Source organism: Carica papaya, chromosome 5 (assembly GCF_054855325.1).
Source record: "Carica papaya isolate Zhongbai chromosome 5, ASM5485532v1, whole genome shotgun sequence".
Taxonomy (NCBI): Eukaryota; Viridiplantae; Streptophyta; class Magnoliopsida; order Brassicales; family Caricaceae; genus Carica; species Carica papaya.
The window spans coordinates 8,033,050-8,051,015 of record NC_142313.1 but is presented as its reverse complement, the minus strand read 5'-3'; the positions used below and the strand labels follow the sequence as shown (position 1 = coordinate 8,051,015).

The window sequence follows — 17,966 nt, the reverse complement described above, 5'->3', positions numbered from 1 at the left end:
CGTCCGCGGTAGAATCTTCTGAATCAACACAATGCCTTGAAATTAGTTTTTTCTGCTGACAAGATTTCAGAAAAATAAAATGGTAACTTTATGATTCGGGGATCATAATTGCTTTTTATATTGACAAACTTTTGCAATTCCTATTTTACCTATCATAAAATGAGAATATTACAAAAATAGCCTTTACACATTACAAGAATATACTTAAATCCGATACATTAAATCTCAATATTATTTAACCATATTTGATCACTTTTAAACGAACTTATTAAATTGATTGCCTGATACGCATACTAAAGTCCACATTAAATCTACGTGTCAGAAAAAATTCATTACCTCTCACTTCATTGAAAATCATTGATTTGAGTGTCTAATACTGCTGTTATTATTGTTGTAGCAACCTTGTTATGATGTTTATTGCCAAAACCTATCATTATCAATTGAATCTTTTCTTTTCTTTTTGTATTTTTGTTCTAACATATTCTTTACAACAAAATAGGTTAGTTCCAAATTGCCTAAGTAGATTAGACATTACAATTCTGTTGAATATAAAACTATGGTACTATTTATGAGTATAATATTATAGTTTTAGGAGCTTTAAAATTTTATTCTTTTTAGTATTTAGTTTTCGGTCTGTATTAGTGTTATTATTTCTTAAGTATCTTAGTAGTAGTGTAATTTTATTCAAGAAATATGACTTACAAAATATTATTAATATCTTTTTAAATTCATTTTTTAGGACGGAGTTTGGTTATTCAATAAAATACTTTATGAGCTTTCATTTTTTAGTTAGGTGATGCTATCAAATGTTAATTATGATGCTTTAGACTTGTTAAATATGATGTCTAAGAAATCTTAGGTAATATAAACTTTTTATCTCAAATTCCTAAGCAGATTAATTTTAATTCAATTGGTATTAAAACTGAAAAGATCCTACACCAAATATTTCAAAACCCTCCACCAAATTAGCACCAACTATGTGACCATAAAAAAAAAGCAAAAATCGCACACATGGAGACGCTAGAACCGTCCCTAGTCCGGGCCCTGCTGCAAAAATTCAGTGGAAAACACACCACTTGTAGCCCCTCTTAGTCGTTGCTTTTATCAATTCATCCTTCTTCTAGCTGCATCTTCACCGACCTCCAGCCCCCACTGCTAGTGAGTAGACTAACTGAAGGCTGCATTCTAGTGACCAAAAGTTGGCACAGAAATCACTTGCGCATCTAGTCCCAAGTGGGACTCACTCAATCTGACCTGTTTTGACTTCAATAACCTCCAAGTTTGATCAAACTGATTCCTTTGATCGATTCTAATGTCAAACAGACTAGTTCAACTTTAATGTAAGAGAAATCTTAGCTTCAATAATAGTAACTAAACCTAAATTGAATGTTAGGCGAGGTGCACAAGAGTAAACACTAATACCAGTTCGAAATTTGCAAGTTGCTGAAGTTGTTGACAGAAGACAAATCGAAGATAATGCTAAAGGTATTGTTCAGAATGAAAGTCAAAACTTCTGATGTTGATAGAAGAAGATATCTCAATTTCTTCCCATTGGCTTAATTCAATTTAAGAATACAGTAACTGGTATGATATAAGGATGAGCACAGAGCAGGTATAAGGCAAGTATAGCCATTCCCATACCCGTCTTATATCTAACGCGGGTAGCAAATTCTTGACCCACCACCTTTCTCGTGGGTAGAATTTCTTATCCATCACTTGTCCCATTTACCTATTTTTTAATTCTAAAAGATCTTATAAATAAATAATTAAAACTTAACTAAAAATTGTAAGTGTTTAATAAAAAGAAAATATATATTTAAATAATTTACTCAAAAATAAATATAAATAATACTATAAAAATATAATATTGGATATTTTACTAATAAGAGTTTAGTTAATATGAATAGAATAAAAAATGAAATAAAAATTTAGCAATCATATATAGTGCAGCGGATAGGACATGTATATCATTTAATCAATACCTACTCCATACTAATTTCAGGTTTATAATTCTCTACTTGCACTTGTCTTATAATCCGTTACATGTACTCACTCCAACGGAGCTGGTTGGGTTCAGGCTATTGAGTAACATGCTCTTGTGCCCATCTCTAGTATGATATGTTAGAGTCAAATAAGCAATAAAAGATTGGCTGGAATTGTAAAAATACGATAGTAAAATATTGAAGAGAATATAACATTAATGAGACAATAGAAAATTGAAACATGGAATGAGATGAAAGTCACTCTTTGCGAAAAGTATTTACATCTCAACTACTTTTGACAAGCTTTGTTGTCAAGTTTACATTTTAATTTAAAGCAATATATCAATAACTAAGTACTGAAATTAGTTTAAAGGGCTAAAAAGTTGAAGTCAGTTGGTAAAATATGATAATCAAGCAACATCTTGATTCAAGACAGGATTGAGGGTTGAAATTAAAAGAAAATACTATGGAAAGTCAATGTAAAAAGGGACCTAAGTCAATAATTGGGTCCATTGACATTCAACTCAAGCATGAAATTAAAGCACAGATTTGTTAATATATTGATTTCATCATTACACCAAGATTTTTGCACTCTTAACGAATTATGTGTTTTCTACTAATTTTGACATTAAAACTAATTGTGTATTTCTGTTAGCTTTGGCACAAAACAAAATAGTTTAAGTTTCAAATTTGCCTAAATAGATTAGAAATATATTAAATATAAAACTATTATATTATTTAAGGGGATATTATTATATTATTCTCTTAGTATTTAGTTCTCCCATTTGTATTAGTAGTATTATTTTCTAATTAGTCTAATTTTATTCAGAAAAGATTACATATGAAGCAATTAGAAATATTTCTACAAAGTCACCTTTTGGGACAAGGTTCAGTTATTCAATGGAATACATTTTTGTTTAAACTGGATAGCACCTTCTTCTTTGGAGTGTTTTATGAATTCTAACATGGATGTATTTCCAAAAAAAAAAAAAGAATTCTAACATGAATGACATGAGGGTGAAGAAAAAAGTTACACCTCTATAGACAGGAGCTCTATTTTTAGGTTTATGGATGATATAGTTATAGCGAAATTGTTGACTTTTGAGAGATAGATCCCTCCTTATTGAGGTTCTATGGAAGAAGATGACATTTTGGTGTCCCTATGGGCAAAAGCCCACGAAAATTTCCAGATATCTCTATTTCTGTACTTCATATAGCATATAGGAATTGAAAGGCGATAATCTTTTGATCTTTGCATGCACGTTGTTTTGTTACTAATTGTGAAGGGTTCAGGATGATACCTATCCTCTGCCATTTTAACTCATTTTTTCTAATCTCAATAATACTTCTAATACTTCTTTTTCTATCAAAAATAAAATAAAATACTCAGAGTTTTTTCGCAATTTTTAAGTTGCATGGTGCAACTAAACCCTTAATTGTGGTGCTTAATGTTCTTAGAAATTCTAGGTATGACGTTTATATTTGTAGGTCCAAACCTCTAAGCAGATAAATTAATCTTAATTTGTCTTACGTTATTTTGCTACGCTACATCAGACAAGCATGCTCTTCAAAGGCATGTGTTTTTATGGTGGACAACATGGTAAACTTAGTGAGGAATGAAGATGTTGCAGCAAGAGCAAAATAGATTTGTTAGTTTCATGTAAAATCTCCTGGGAATAGATTCTTCTTTTTTTTCTTAGCCCTTAGTGGACATTTCTTTTCTTATCTGTTATAGTTTTCATTATTAGATGTTGGAATTGGTTTCTTCAGTATGGAAGTTATCTATTCTTTAGGATGCTTCTATCTTGTCTGAAAGAAGATACATATCATCAATAACTATGACAGTGAATTCTGTCCAGAAGTTATCTTCAGTAAAGTGGGAATTTGTTTCAAATCCGAAGATAAAGAGACTTACTTAATATGCACTTACCACTCAAGAGGGTTAAGGATTCTTTTTTAGTGACTCTTTATCCTTTTCTTGATGTAGAATTACTTTAAGTTTAAATTGGCTAATGCCCATTTGATCAATTGGTACTTGTGTTATGAGCTGTAAAAAGTGTTAAAATAGTTCATAGTAAATATATTTTTAGTATAAAAACCATTAGATGTTTAGTTGAAATAACAGTAGAAGATGTTATTTTGAAAAATTTAAGGTGGTATATTTTATGGGAGTAGCTGTGAGTGCTGAAATGATATAAAAAGAGCATAAGAAGAGAATAAAAGATTTAAATAATTCTAATTGTTACTTTGATTCTATTTTTTATTTTTGAAATTATTATTAAATTTTAACAAATACATACTAAGTGAATTATTTATTTGTAGTGTTAAACATAATTGAACAATTGTTATTTAAATTGTTATAATATAAAAAACTTTTACATGTCGAAATAACAAAAAATAGTAAAAAAATATAAATTTATTTTGAGATTGTTATTTGTACGATAATATTAATAAATAAATAAAAATTTGTTTATTTTTTAGTTTTGATAATATTTGACTAATAAATAATACGTGTATGTGAGAATAATTTTGGAAAACCATCTGTATATTTTTCTTTCAAAGCAGTAGTTTTTGATCAACATGTAAAATTTGCTTTTGTGTTTATATATATTAAAAACAGATTTCAGTTTTAGTTTTGGCCAAAAGTACTTTTAATTTTTTCTGTTTGATATCAAAGTGCTTTCCATCACAGAAGCAACAGCTAAAAGCTGTTGCCAAACAGGGCATAAATAAATTATATATTATAATTCTTCTAAATATAAAACTGATGTACTATTGAAAAGTCTATTATTATAGTTTTTAGTAACTCTAGAATTTTGTTCTTTTTAGACAATTTAGGCTTAGCCATTTTGTATTATTTCCACAATAAGTCCTTAAAGAAACCTGGTCTAGGGACCTAACAGTTTAACTAGGCTTGACTGACATGGCACCATATAAAGATTGGAGAGTTCATTCAGTTGTATGATCAAAACTGATGTTTCTCTTTATGCTTACTATGTTTCCTATGTATGGTTCAATTCTCATTCCCCTCCTAGTTTACAAATTGGAAACCTTACCCCTTAAGAATACGAGGTGTCCGACAGTCGTGGACTTAATTCTGAACATAAAATAATATTGTAGTTATACATATCAGTACTAATAGGTTAATTAAGTCTATCATAATTAAGTTAGGAATTAGTTAAAATAGAAGTAACCTTACCACTTAAGAATACGAGGTGTCCGACAGTCGTGGACTTAATTCTGAACATAAAAAAATGTAGTAGTTATACATATCAATACTAATAGGTTAATTAAATCTATCATAATTAAGTTAGGAATTAGTTAAAATAGAATGTAAATTGAACCAAAGGGGTGGTGTGTGTGTGTGGTTTATGCCAGGCATGATGTCAAGCAAAAGGTTTCATTTTGTAGGAAACATTTGTTCCTATTATTAGATCTTTAAAGATCACTTGGATAGAAGGCATTAGAAGATTTAGGATGAGGATTAGATTTAACTGGTATTTTTTATATATAGCAATATAATCATTTGATGATTACATTTTTAATGATCTGTTTGTTTTTTCTGGGCCTTTTCTTTAAATATGTTTGTGTGTTAATTAAAAAGCATGTCTCAATTATGAGATGTAAGTGGGCAAGCTTCTTTTTGTTTTTAACTCGTAAACTGTCATCACTAATGCAGTATGATTTGAATGTAGTTCCTGTTTGTCTTTACCATTAAGAGTATTATCTAAATATAATCAATTCAGCAGCCTCTGTTTTCTGTCTGCAACAGGGAAATACTTAAGTCTGAGTTGATGTGTGGAATCAAAGAATTATCTTCTGAAGATATTTTATCTACATCTGCTGCTCAAAGTGATGCTGAATTAGACCTATTGCTTCATTTTCTACTTTCAGTAGAGGAACAAAAGCAGAAACATGCCTCCAAGTTAGTTGAAGATATTCAAAGCTTAGAAGAAGATATTAAGGAGGTTGAGAGAAGGCATTTGTCAAGTATATCGAATGTCATTTGTCCTGTAGCTAATAAAAGGGAAGTGCAGTTGCATCTTGAAGGCCCAACAAGTTTGACTTCTCTTCCTACATCATACTTGGTGCCAGATATGAATGAGGAAAGGTTGATGAGAAATATCAATCAGCTTGAAGATGCATACTTCTCTATGAGATCCCAAACCCAACTATTAGAAACTGCTGCTGTGAGATGCTTTGAGAAAGGCTTGCTGAAGAATCGAGACAGGTTGTTTGAGACACAAAACAAGAGTGAAGAACTGAATGCAAGTGAGAAACCTGTTGATCGCCTTGGCGCCTTTTTTGAAGGTCTTTGCAAATTTTCTTGCTATAGCAAGTTCAAAGTCTGTGGAACACTAAGAAATGGAGATCTTATGAACTCAACGAATGTGATTTGCTCTTTAAACTTTGACCGTGATGAAGAATACATTGCTGCAGCTGGAATATCAAAGAGAATCAAGATTTTTGAGTTTAGTGCCTTTACGAATGACTCTATCGATGTCCATTATCCTGTAGTCGAGATGGCAAGCAAATCTAAACTTAGCTGTATTTGCTGGAACAATTACATTAAGAACTATTTGGCTTCTACAGATTATGATGGTGTTGTTCAGGTGCGTTTTGAGATAATTTTTTTCGTCCATTAGAGCACTAAATTTGTGTGAAAAACCTATCATTTTGTTTTTAACATGTGGCCAAGGCAATCTGACCTTTCATTTGATGGTTTGTTTGGAGCCAATGGTGCATTGCTAAGGGAGACAATATCTTGTCGTTTCAATGGAAATTTTCTTGCACTTGCTATAGGGAGGATGTGACTCAAAGATATTCTCTTATTATTCTTAGGCTTTTGTCAAGAAAATGTGGTACTATTACGACAAGAAAATAAAGCATTTCGTCTCCAGTGTCTCTAATCTTGTCAGGATCTGTATTCAGCTGACTATGCCCCTTTGGAGGGTTTAAAGTTCAAGAATACATTGGTTTCTATAGGCTAGATAACTCTTGGTTACATATGAATGGATCATAGATAGATCTCTGCTTTTATAGTGTGTTAATATGCCACAAAATGGAGATAAATTATCTGAACTATGTTGTGTCCTCAGTTCATAGAATGCAACAGGGAGGGAGAGAATGAGAGAAGTAGAGGTGTTGAGAAAGGCGAGAAAGATAGTCAGAGCAGAAGAGAGAGAGAGAGAAGAATCGAGCAGGAAAGAAAGAAGTTGGATTTTTCTAGGGAGAAGAAGAAAATGAGACAAGTTGTCTTTTTTCATTTAAAATCTCATATGGTACCAAAGTATGGTCAATTAATGCAGCCAGTAAAATAACTGAATTTCCTAGATTCCAGGAACTAGTCAGCTAAGCTAATACAGAATCTTATTACAAACCTGCCAACCTGCACATTACATCTAATCAATCGTAATTCAAATTCAAATAAAAATCAAGTAAAACTACACTTGATTAATACTATTAGCATTAATAAAAAGTTATTCTGACTTGGATCATGTCACGTTCTCAACAGTACACAGAGGGAGTTTGGCTTTGTCCTGATGGCTGAAATCTAAAAACTGGGCTTGCAGAAGGGAAAATCTTTCCTTGAGGTCTTCTCAAGGTCTAAATCAACCCACTACACCAGAATTTGGTTGGCAGGAAAATTTGGCCATTCAGTAGTGCAGAACTGAAAGGTGGTCAATAGTGCCATTTTAAACTAACTTTGAGAATTGACTGAGTGAGATAAATGCATTGATGTGGTGGAAGAATTCAATAAACTTGTTCAGGAGGAGTTTGTACTTAACTACCAGGAAAAAGTTGAGCTGAGATCATTTTTGCTCATTGAAAACCCTAGGTTATTTGAGAGATTTTATCTCTAGTTTCATAAGTGGATTGAAGGAAAAGTTTCAACCCACTGTGAGAATGCATAAACCTCTCACCCTTAACCATGCTTTTAAGCTAGTCCTATAACAAGAACTATCTGTTGAGGTGATGAATTGCTAGAAACCAGTTGGCCTCCAATTGTCTCCCACCTACAGCCCAAAAACACATTACTCACCAATCAGTTCCAAAAATTCTTCCTGTATACACCCAGCCTTTCATGGCAAGCACCAAAAAGTAACTACCACACGAAAGAAACTAAAAGCTATGATCCACAACCAGCAAGAGGGTGGGCGAAATAACTTATGTTATCCCTATGGAGAGAGATACTTCCTAGAACACCAGTGTAAGAACAGAACAGTCATGGCTGTGGAGGAAAGTGAGGAGGAAGTCAAGGAGGGGAAGGAAGCAAACAAGGAAGAAGAGAACTAGGAGACTCTTGAGGACACAGGAACTGTTTCTCTGCAAGTCATTGAAGCCATGTCTACCAGAGGGACCTTGAGAATTAAAGGTCCATTACATAAGAAGGTCGTCATGATACTTTTGGATAAGCTCTTACTCCTTTATGGATTCCATGGTAGCGAATGGACTAAAAAGCAAGGTTATACGCAGCAGGCCTCTTATAGTGGTCAGGGCAATAAGGGTACCCGTTTCAACTGTGATGAATCATTTGTTCCAGTATATGTGTGTAAAAAGCTATTTTGTTTGAAAATTGAGAATGAGGCAAGAGATGAGGAGGAAGCAAGGCACAAGAAAACATTCCATTTTGGCGCTTGCAGACAAGCTTCAATTCGAGAAGGGGAGAAATGTTATGATATAGAAAATAATAAGGTGTGGGACCCATAGAAGCAGTAGAAGGAAGGAGTTTAAGTCTATTAGGAAGTTAGTTTCTTTCAAGAGTTGGAATTATTTAAGGATTTTTATTAATTATTTAGATTTAGATTAGGAAATTGGAATAAAACTACAACTAGGATCTTATAACTATTATTAAATTTGGATTATGACTAAAATAAAATTAGGACCATGATTCTTAGAATTGTAATAGGGATCTAATTTAATTAGCTTCACTCTAAATACATCTATTGTTACGAATAAAATCAACAAGCTATTAATCCAAAAAATTTCTCTCTAAAAGATCAAAATTTCTCTTTAATGAGCTTACCGTAGGACGACAAGGCCGGAAAACCAAGAAAACTACAATACATCTATTATCATGAACAAAATCAGCAAGATATTAATCCAAAAAGATTCTCTCTAAAAGATGAGAAGTTCTCTTAGACAAGCCTCATTATAGGAAGGCAAGGCCAGAAAACTGGGAAACAAGCAAGCAGCTCGCTTGCTTCAGGATTTCATACTAGCAGGGCCCATGGCCAGATCCAAGGCCCAGGACCCTAGTATATTGTTGCTACTATCTCCGTGGTCCCGTCTCCTAGGACTGTGCAATAACCCTCAATCTCTATGCAACGAGGGATTAGAGATTACTTAGGGTAGAGACCTATTGGCTTTGAGTAATTTGTTAGAGGCGCTGCCACTGGATCTGATTAGATCAACCAGCTGCTTGAATCTTTATTACAGATGATGTTGGTTCTTCTGGTTCACACTATTGAGGTGCTATATGGAAGGTTCCATTGCGCTATACATTCCTGATGCAGAACCCAAGATTAATAGTGCAATCCAAAATTCACATAATTTCAATTAGTACTAAGTACTTATTTCCTGAATGTTTTTCCTACCTAATCACAATCAACTTGTGATTGGAATTAAAATAATAGAAATATATGAATTAATTAGAACACATAAGAAAAATCTTGATAAGTTAAAATCAATTTAAGAAAAGAGATTGATTAAAATGCCACATGTTATCTTAATAAGTGGACACTAGTTCTCTACTCAACAAGAAAGTTGAAGAAATCTCTCAAGTTGTCAAGCTGAAAGCTTTATATTTTATTGATTTTGTGCTTGAATGATTACAATCATGAATTAAATACCTATTTATCGTTGTAGGCCATGCGAATTATAAGAAAAGAAATCTCCTAAATTAATTGTAAAACTTATATAGGAAAATAAATCAAAACTAAAATAAGAATAAAATTACAATTAAGAAGATTATAACTATAATAGGGTAGATATGTCATCCCCTTGTGAAAACCTTTTAAATAATGAAGAGTTTCATTAATTATGGAGAAAATTGAGGGAAGAGTTAAGGAAGATTATGGCTGGTTTGGGAAAGACTTAATTGCCATCCATATCTCCCTAAATCCGTTAGATTTAGACTCCCATCAAGCCAAGGGATTTAGTTTCCCTTTTCTTGAGATCATGATCGGTTTAGGAGAAGATCTTGGATTGGTGGCTAATTCTTTCCTTAAGGGATGGGATCCTTGCAGTTTTAAGGGGATATGGGTGAAGGAAGAGGAAAGTTTCCCCTTGAGAAGGCAATCCCCTCGGGTTGGAAAGATTCCTCATAGGTAGGAGGATTTTCTTTCCCCTTTTCTATGGTTTCCTCTTCTCTTTGGATTATGGTGCATGTACCATCATACCCTTGGTCTAATGGGCCTGTTTTCTTCATTGATTGGGCTTTGTTGCAAGCTTGCTTCTCTTGGCCACCCCATCTCTCTTCTTGGTTCTCCATTTGGCCCATGTGCTCTTCTTGGCCGACCCTCTCTTCCTCTCCTTGGCTTGGGTTGTGTTTGAAATGACCCATGATTTCCATGCTTACATCAATTCCTGTCATGACATTCTTGTGCTGCTGATCTAGTCCATTCACCGTCTCTTTGAACTACCGTAAACACTGGTGATCACCCATAGCATTCTTCCCTTGCTTGGCCAATTTAATGATTTTAGCAAGAGTAAGTTCAGATTCACTCGGTTCTGATATAAAATTGTAGTGTCCTTGGTTCATAGAATGTAACAAATGAGTGAGGGAGAGAATGAGAGAAGTAAACATGCAGAGAGAGAGAAGGAAAATTAGAGAGATAGAGAGGGAAGAATTTAGCAGGAAAGGAAGATGTTGAATTTTTTAATGGAGAAGAAGAAAATGTCTCTTTCATTTAAATTCTCAGTTGGCCAATTAGATGATATAGCCAGTGAAATAACCGAATTTCCTAGATTTCAGGAAGCAGTCAGCTAAGCCATGAGAGTTGAAAGAATTGTCTAACAGACCTCCCAAACTGCCAATTACGGATAATCTCATCTTGATTCAAATTCAAATAGAAATTAAGTGAACTTAAACTTAATTGATACTGTTACCATTGAAAGAAAGTCCTTCCTTCTGATTTGGATCACGAGCCCAAGTTCTCAACAAAGACCTATAAAGAAATTTACTTTTGGCTATTTATTTCCCTTTCATGAATATCACTATCATCACAATTATGGTAGTTTTATTGTCAACAATTTTAGCCTGCAAATTCATGTTTTCATTCATAAGCATCAGGCAACCTGCCATGTCATGGTTTTCTGTTTTCTACTGGCAACTCTTACATTTTATTAATAATAAGGTATCAATGGGTACATGCAGATTTGGGATGTTGGCACCGGCCAAGGATTCTCACAGTACTTAGAGCATCAGAAGAGAGCCTGGTCAGTTGACTTTTCGCAAACTGACCCAATGAAGTTTGCCAGCGGAAGTGATGACTGTTCTGTGAAGCTGTGGAGCATTAATGAGGCATACTATTTTTTACTATCAGTTAGCTAGCTCCTAAAATACAGGCTTTCTTGAAAATCATAGTTCCAAATTTGTGCTTTTATTTTGATTTAGACATGAGATTCAGGTCTCACATACTTGCACAGTTGCACCCACTCACATACACCTTTTAACATATGGGAGATGCATTTGGAGGCACTGTCATTGCAAAGCAGAGGAAATTCTGATAATTTTGAATTTTATGCAACCACCATAAATCACTGGAAAAATTATTTGCTGTCTTCCTGGTGCCTGCCCTACTATATGAAGGGAGGTTTATGTTGAAATTTTTTAATGCATCATCAATTTCAAAAGGGACTTCTGGTCTGCTATAAAGTAATTGGCTGGGAGTGCCTGTCCTATAGCTACACATTAAAAGCAGAGCAGGGCAGGGTTGACAGGCACTATGAACTTCTTCTCTTGTTCTCTCCTAACTGCTGCACCTCTTTTCTCCTTTCTGTCTCATTGGAATGTTAAAAATTAAAAATCCATGAGAAATGTGTGAAAACTTATGCAGAAATTTTCAATTAGCATCTTCTTGACTCATCCACCTTTTTTCTTCCTTTTATCTCTTTTGAATTCTTGATATTGCTTCGAAGTACAATGCTTTCCTTATGAATGTTAATCATAATATTCATGGGAAATGGGTGACTACTCTCGTGCAGAAAAGTTCGGTTGGCACCATATGGAACCCTGCCAATGTATGCTGTGTTCAATTCTCTGCTTCCTCTGGTCATATGTTGGCCTTTGGATCTGCTGACTACAAGGTCTACTGCTATGATCTTCGACATGATAGAACCCCATGGTGCACATTAGTTGGCCATGAGAAAGCTGTAAGCTATGTCAAATTTTTAGATGCAAATACCATTGTATCTGCTTCCACAGACAACACTCTCAAGCTTTGGGACCTGAATAAGACCAGTTCCACTGGTTCGGTTTCTGGTGCTTGCACCTTAACCTTTAACGGCCACACAAATAAGAAGGTTGGTTAGACTGCTCTGGGCATATTAAACTTCTTGATAATCAAATAAATGTGGTTACTGATGACCATTATCTCCTGCCTGCTTAGAATTTTGTGGGACTATCTGTCTTCGATGGGTACATAGCATGTGGCTCAGAAACCAACGAGGTAATAATATCTAATCGCCCAAAAAAAGAAAAGTTCTATACTAGCTGATTTTTTTCTTAACATCTGTCTCATTTCCCATTGATTTCATTTTTAACAAATACTTAGCTGTTGCATGGTTCATATCAACTGACTTTAAGATGGTTAGCCGTGAACATTGTACAAAATAACTTCAATATGTATTTTCTCACATTTTTTCGGTAACAGTTTCTCTTTTGCTTTTTCTTATTAAAATAGGCACTGGTCAGTATCTTCGAATCATGAAATAAATTATTTTTTTTTCATATAGGAAAACATGCAAGCCTTGTGGTAATATTTGTATAAGGAAAACTCTGAGAATGGGTCTCTCTTATTATGCGCATATCAACATATTGTGTCACCTAAAATTCTAAATACTTTTGATATCCTGCTCTCATTTATGGTTGGAGTGGATAAACCCATATGTGGTAGCCATATCTAGAAATTTTCCCAAGAAGAATTTAACTGATTATTCTACAAAGAAATTTTCCATAAATTGATTTTCATCGCTAACATATGCTTCCTCTGAATTGCTTAGAATTTTGTTTCTTCCTTTATTATGTTCTTGCTTCTGTCATGTTTACTCATTAAGTTCTAACTATCTCAACATGTATTCCCACACCCGCCAGGTTTACAGTTATTATAGATCTTTGCCAATGCCAATCACTTCTTACAAGTTTGGGTCTATTGATCCTATTTCTGGACATGAGACTGGTTATGATATTGGACAGTTTGTTTCAAGTGTCTGTTGGAGACGGAAGTCAGGTATGCTTGTTGCTGCCAACTCAACTGGAAGTATGAAGCTACTGGAAATGATATGATAAGAGGTTTTCTTACTGGCATTCCAGTTGAAGAACTTGTCTTTCGCCTTCTTGATGTGAAATTACTACCAGAAATTTACACAGGCCGCCGAGCCCTCTCTTCTGTCTGGGACATTTTCCTTGCTTCAGCCAGGTCCTGGACAGGGAAAACACAAATCAGTTGCTTCTTTTGGCAGTTCACTTTCATAAGTTCCTTGCTTAGAGCAAAATATGCAGGAAATTTCAGTTCTGTCCACAGGCATTAGGATTGCAAAAATAGTGAGGTCTCTGGGTGATCAATATCATGTTGTTATATGATTCCTAATGATCAAGGAATCATATTTAGTTCATTTTAATTCTCTTCTAGACAAGTTCCTATAAGGCTGGGAAAATATTTGTATAAGATGAATGAGCTGCAACTACTAAAATTTTTCATGGAGTGCAAGTGCTGCTCCGGCACCTGATTTGCTTCTATACTGACAGCTGAAGAACGAGTGTAAATGGTTGGAACTTCCAGAAGTTGTAGAACTGTTAAAGGCTACCCTGTAATTGCCCATTGAAAGCGTACATCCACATACTAGTTGTGTGCAGTTTTCCAGATCCTAATGATTGATGTAACTCTATTACCCTCTATATTTTCTTTGCATATAAAGTTTATTATACCTTAATGAGGTTGTTCCACCTACCTATCAGTGAATTCTGAACTGCTTTCTTCTACATTCCACTCATATATAGCTTTTTGTATTGAGCTTATACACCTTAGAGTCATAATGTTATTCTTGAAATGCTTCTACTCTTATATTTTAGTGGACAAACAAAGGAATATTCCTTCATACATTTAGGACTAGCCCAAATCACATAACAGACTAGAGAAGTTGGTGCAAGCTACCCCATTCTTTCCCTAATAAACTACCATAAGATAACAAATCCTTGATCTCAAATGTCTGGCATCTATACAAACATTTTCCTTAACATACCGTCAACAACTGATCCAGGAAAACCATCTCGGGATGTTGGAGTACTTCATTTTTTTCATCTGAGGTTTATGGAAGCTCAGAATCTGAGGCATGACCAGACCCTGATCTCCTCATTTTTGGACTCATCAACATTAGCTGGCTTTCTGAGCTCATTCGTAAACTACGACCGCAAGGGGTAATCTGTGGAGGTCTTACTGATCTTCCTCTTGGTGTCCCTGTAAACAAACCAGCTTCAAGTTAGGATATGTAAGAGGAACAGATTGAAACCATCCCTTCAAGTTCGGATATGTTATTAGTTATCCTTGAAAGTATGATAAGAAAAATTGCTTGGTAATTTTCTCTTCTCAAAATGGATAGAAACTCAAAACAATTCCTATTAAAGATATGTAGGGGCAGAAAAGTATTGCTATCATTGTTAATGCTCGGTTTTCCTAAGAAAGTGATGTTCTAAGTAAGAGGTCAGAGATACACCAGGGTACTAGATGCCAGAGTGCTTTAACAAAATAATGTTGCATAGTCGTTTATTGTTTTGATGGCTGATGCTTTGAACTAACTTTAAGAACTGAAAATGGTTCATATGCTTGCTCAAATAATTTCCATGTGAGATATTTGGAGGAAATATGTAACTCAAGATCTGCTTGAAGAAATTTAATTCTACATATGCGCATATAGAGTCCTTAGATCTGAGAATAATCGTATTCTCAACAGGGCGGATTGAGATTACTAATGATTTATATGAAGATGAATTATTTGAATACCTAAAGGTCACTAAGTGTTCAATTGGTGATAAATTCATTTGATCTGGCAATAGTTATTGAAAATTCTTGTTGTTTAGTGCAAGATCTACAAGAATTCCAAACTGATATCTGGTATAATTTTAGATTGAAACCAAAAGATTTTAAAAAAATATATTAGAAAGGAATGAAAACAAGTAGGTATTGAGGAATGGATAACCTGGTTGTTTACTTGTTTTCACGTCTGGAGATCTTTTCAACGAAGAAGACCTCTTGTTCATAGCTTCAATTGAAGTTGAGAGCCTCCTTTCGTTCGTCGGCGGGAAGGATTCATCAACTGCTGTCCCATTTTCATCCCCACTAACAGAAGCCTTATCACTACCTGATTCTGAAGTATCTCTCAGACTTGTACTTGTTTTCTCTTTTTCAACAACCCTGTAAACAAACATCTGGAATGGAACTTGGGAAATTTGCAATGAATCTGAAGTCTCCCAGGAAGGGAATTTCCGCAAAAGCTTTGATTCAATATCACAATAATCTACCAGAGCTACTGCTGGGTCTGGCTGGCCACTGTAATCAGGGTTCACCAATAGGAATCTTTTTATGTAGCGAAGAATTCTACAGATTGAAGAAAAGCTCGGCCGTTGACTTGGGTCTGTATGCCAACATCTCTTTGTCAGGCTTGTGACATATTTTGGTGAAGATAGTGGGAACAGCGGCCTCTCCCCTGCCCTTATATTTCTGCTCATCTTCTCTCCTTGGAGATGACTATCTTCAAAAGGAACTTTTCCAGTCAGAAGCTCAAAACATATCATTCCAAAGCTGTAGACATCAGATTTTTCTGTATACTTGGAATTCCCTGCACTGCCCATCTGCTCTTGCTCTTCTAGAACTTCTGGTGCATACCAGATGAATGAGGGGGTCTCATTCTGACTGGAAGGGCTTCTGTGGCTGACGTTCTTGATGGAAGATAGGGTGAATCCAGATATCTTTGCATGCAGGTACTCAACTGTACAGCTGCCTCTTGATTTAACAAGAACATTGGAGGGATTCAGATCACCATGGTAGATCTTTTTTGAGTGAAGATATTCCATTCCTCTAGCAATTTGAAGCATAAGATCAACTGCAACAGGGAGTGAAAATGGATTTCGCTTTCTTGGGCCGCATATCTCCTTGATGTAGCTGCACAGGTTTCTGCTCATTAGTTCCATAACCAGAAAACACTCTTTCTTTTCTTCGTCAGTGAATCCGCAATGGCAGTACATTACATTGGGATGGAAAAGAGATAATAGTGGAGAAATCTGAGGAAGTAGCGCCTCAATGTCCCCGAAAAAGTGTCGTAATGCAAAGTTTTCGCCCAACCACGTGATTTCCTTATACTGACTCCCACTCCCTAATCTCCGTCTAACTTGGTAGTCCTTACTCCCCAGCAGGATTGAACTTGGTAGAAGTTTTCCATTTGAAGGCTCTGAGCTATCAGAGCTATTGAAAAGACTTATCAGTCTCTTTTCCTGCTTTGTTCTACCTGAATTTCTCTTTTCCTGGATCTTATTGAGGAAAATCCATCTATCCTCTTTCCATACTGTCTCAAACCGATTGCAAAAATCCTTTGTCAGGAGGTACTGTTTTCCAAATTTCCAGTGGAAGAGTTGACAGTCTTTCCATTCCTTCTGGTACTTGTCGGAGTACACCAATCTCCTCTTTTGCAATTCATCTTGATCCCACCCAGCCACTTCTGCTGCAGATTCAATCGCTTCAACGACAATTGGGATACAGCAGAGCAAATTGTGAATATGCAACTCCACACAGTCTGTGTTTTGATAAAAGGTAAGGGCCTTAGCCCACCAATCTTTGGATTCGAAGCATTGCCTTATATATCCTTCTCCATCTCTGAAAACTCTCTGGAGCTCTCTCAGGGGATGTTCAAGAGCCTTCCATTTGATTTGCCTCTCCTCGAATTTCAGGTTCTCTCTCATTTTCTCTCCTACTGAATCGTATGCAAAACTGAAGATATCCAGCAACAAACAGCACTGCCTCTGATTGATTTGGATATTGTCTCGAAACAGCATCGAAGCCTTCATACTTCCTAGCACCTCTCCAATCTGCCGAAATTGCTCCATCTTCGGACCAAACACGAATGTCTGCAAGGTATTCCATATTTACGCGAAACTTCTTTAAGAACCAAATTTAATCGATGATGATAATGAATTAAAAGGGAATATATAGGTCCAAACTACTTACCGGAGAGATAAACAGAAAGAAAACTATATATATATAAGATCACAAAATTCCTTCCAAATTTTGCTCCTTGCAAGACAGAAAATCGAGGGAATTCTAGCTTCTTCAGAATAAAAATATCTTGGTCCCGGCTTAAAATCCAGGTTAAAAAATTGAAAGAATGTGCAATCTAGATGTGAAAAAAATGAAAAAATTGCACTGATTACAACTATGTCCTCACAAAATCAACTAGAAATTCACCATGAAAAACGTCCTTACGAGGCTTGTCCCCTAAAAATTTATAGTGAAGAGAAGAACCCAAAATTTTGAAGAATCATGCAGAACCAGCAAAAGGTAGGCAGTGTAATATCGAATCGTCCTGCGTGACTCTTCAAAAAGGAGGAAAAAGAATTTCTGGATTCCCCCCTAGCTAAAATTAAAAATGGAAAATTGGAAGAAGAAAGAAAAATTGGGTTAAGAAATGATATAAAGGTTTTATGTTTGGTAAGAGAAGAACCCAACACGTTGGCAGCAGCTGTGCTTTCTGTTGTACGGCTCTCTGTGAAAT

General features: G+C 35.0%; 2 protein-coding genes across 8 annotated transcripts in view; one reads left to right on the top strand and one right to left on the bottom strand.

The window, feature by feature from the left end:
• Positions 1–14,138, top strand: part of SPA1 (SPA (suppressor of phyA-105) family protein) — a 25,612-nt gene extending 11,474 nt beyond the window's left edge. For 5 of the 6 annotated variants that reach the window (XM_088219642.1, XM_088219643.1, XM_088219644.1 and 2 more), the window contains 5 exons: positions 5,732–6,595; positions 11,362–11,508; positions 12,192–12,509; positions 12,596–12,655; positions 13,300–14,138. In XM_088219642.1, the coding sequence (XP_088075768.1) occupies positions 5,732–6,595; positions 11,362–11,508; positions 12,192–12,509; positions 12,596–12,655; positions 13,300–13,491 (1,581 nt within the window). In that variant the 3' untranslated portion in view covers positions 13,492–14,138. The remainder of the gene's footprint in view (positions 1–5,731; positions 6,596–11,361; positions 11,509–12,191; positions 12,510–12,595; positions 12,656–13,299) is intronic. The other variant, XM_088219646.1, reaches the window with a different exon arrangement.
• On the bottom strand, positions 13,502–17,966 carry LOC110806865 (uncharacterized). 2 transcript variants are annotated; one of them, XM_088219647.1, is made up of 4 exons: positions 17,423–17,966; positions 15,402–17,322; positions 14,448–14,662; positions 13,502–13,627 (listed from the first exon to the last, which is right to left on the bottom strand). In XM_088219647.1, exons 2-3 carry the CDS (start codon positions 17,299–17,301, stop codon positions 14,514–14,516), a joined length of 2,049 nt encoding a protein of 682 aa, XP_088075773.1. In that variant the 5' UTR covers positions 17,302–17,322; positions 17,423–17,966; the 3' UTR covers positions 13,502–13,627; positions 14,448–14,513. The 2 variants fall into 2 exon arrangements, with proteins under 2 accessions (XP_088075773.1, XP_088075774.1); XM_088219648.1 differs by lacking the exon at positions 17,423–17,966 and having other exon boundaries at positions 15,402–17,342.

Bases quoted from the DNA above. Each gene is read 5' to 3' on its own strand.
- LOC110806865 (XM_088219647.1), bottom strand. From the start codon at position 17,301: ATGGAGCAATTTCGGCAGATTGGAGAGGTGCTAGGAAGTATGAAGGCT. The intron at 14,663-15,401 runs GTTATCCATTCC...GTTTGTTTACAG, and splicing joins GAAAACAAGTAAACAACCAG to GGACACCAAGAGGAAGATCA.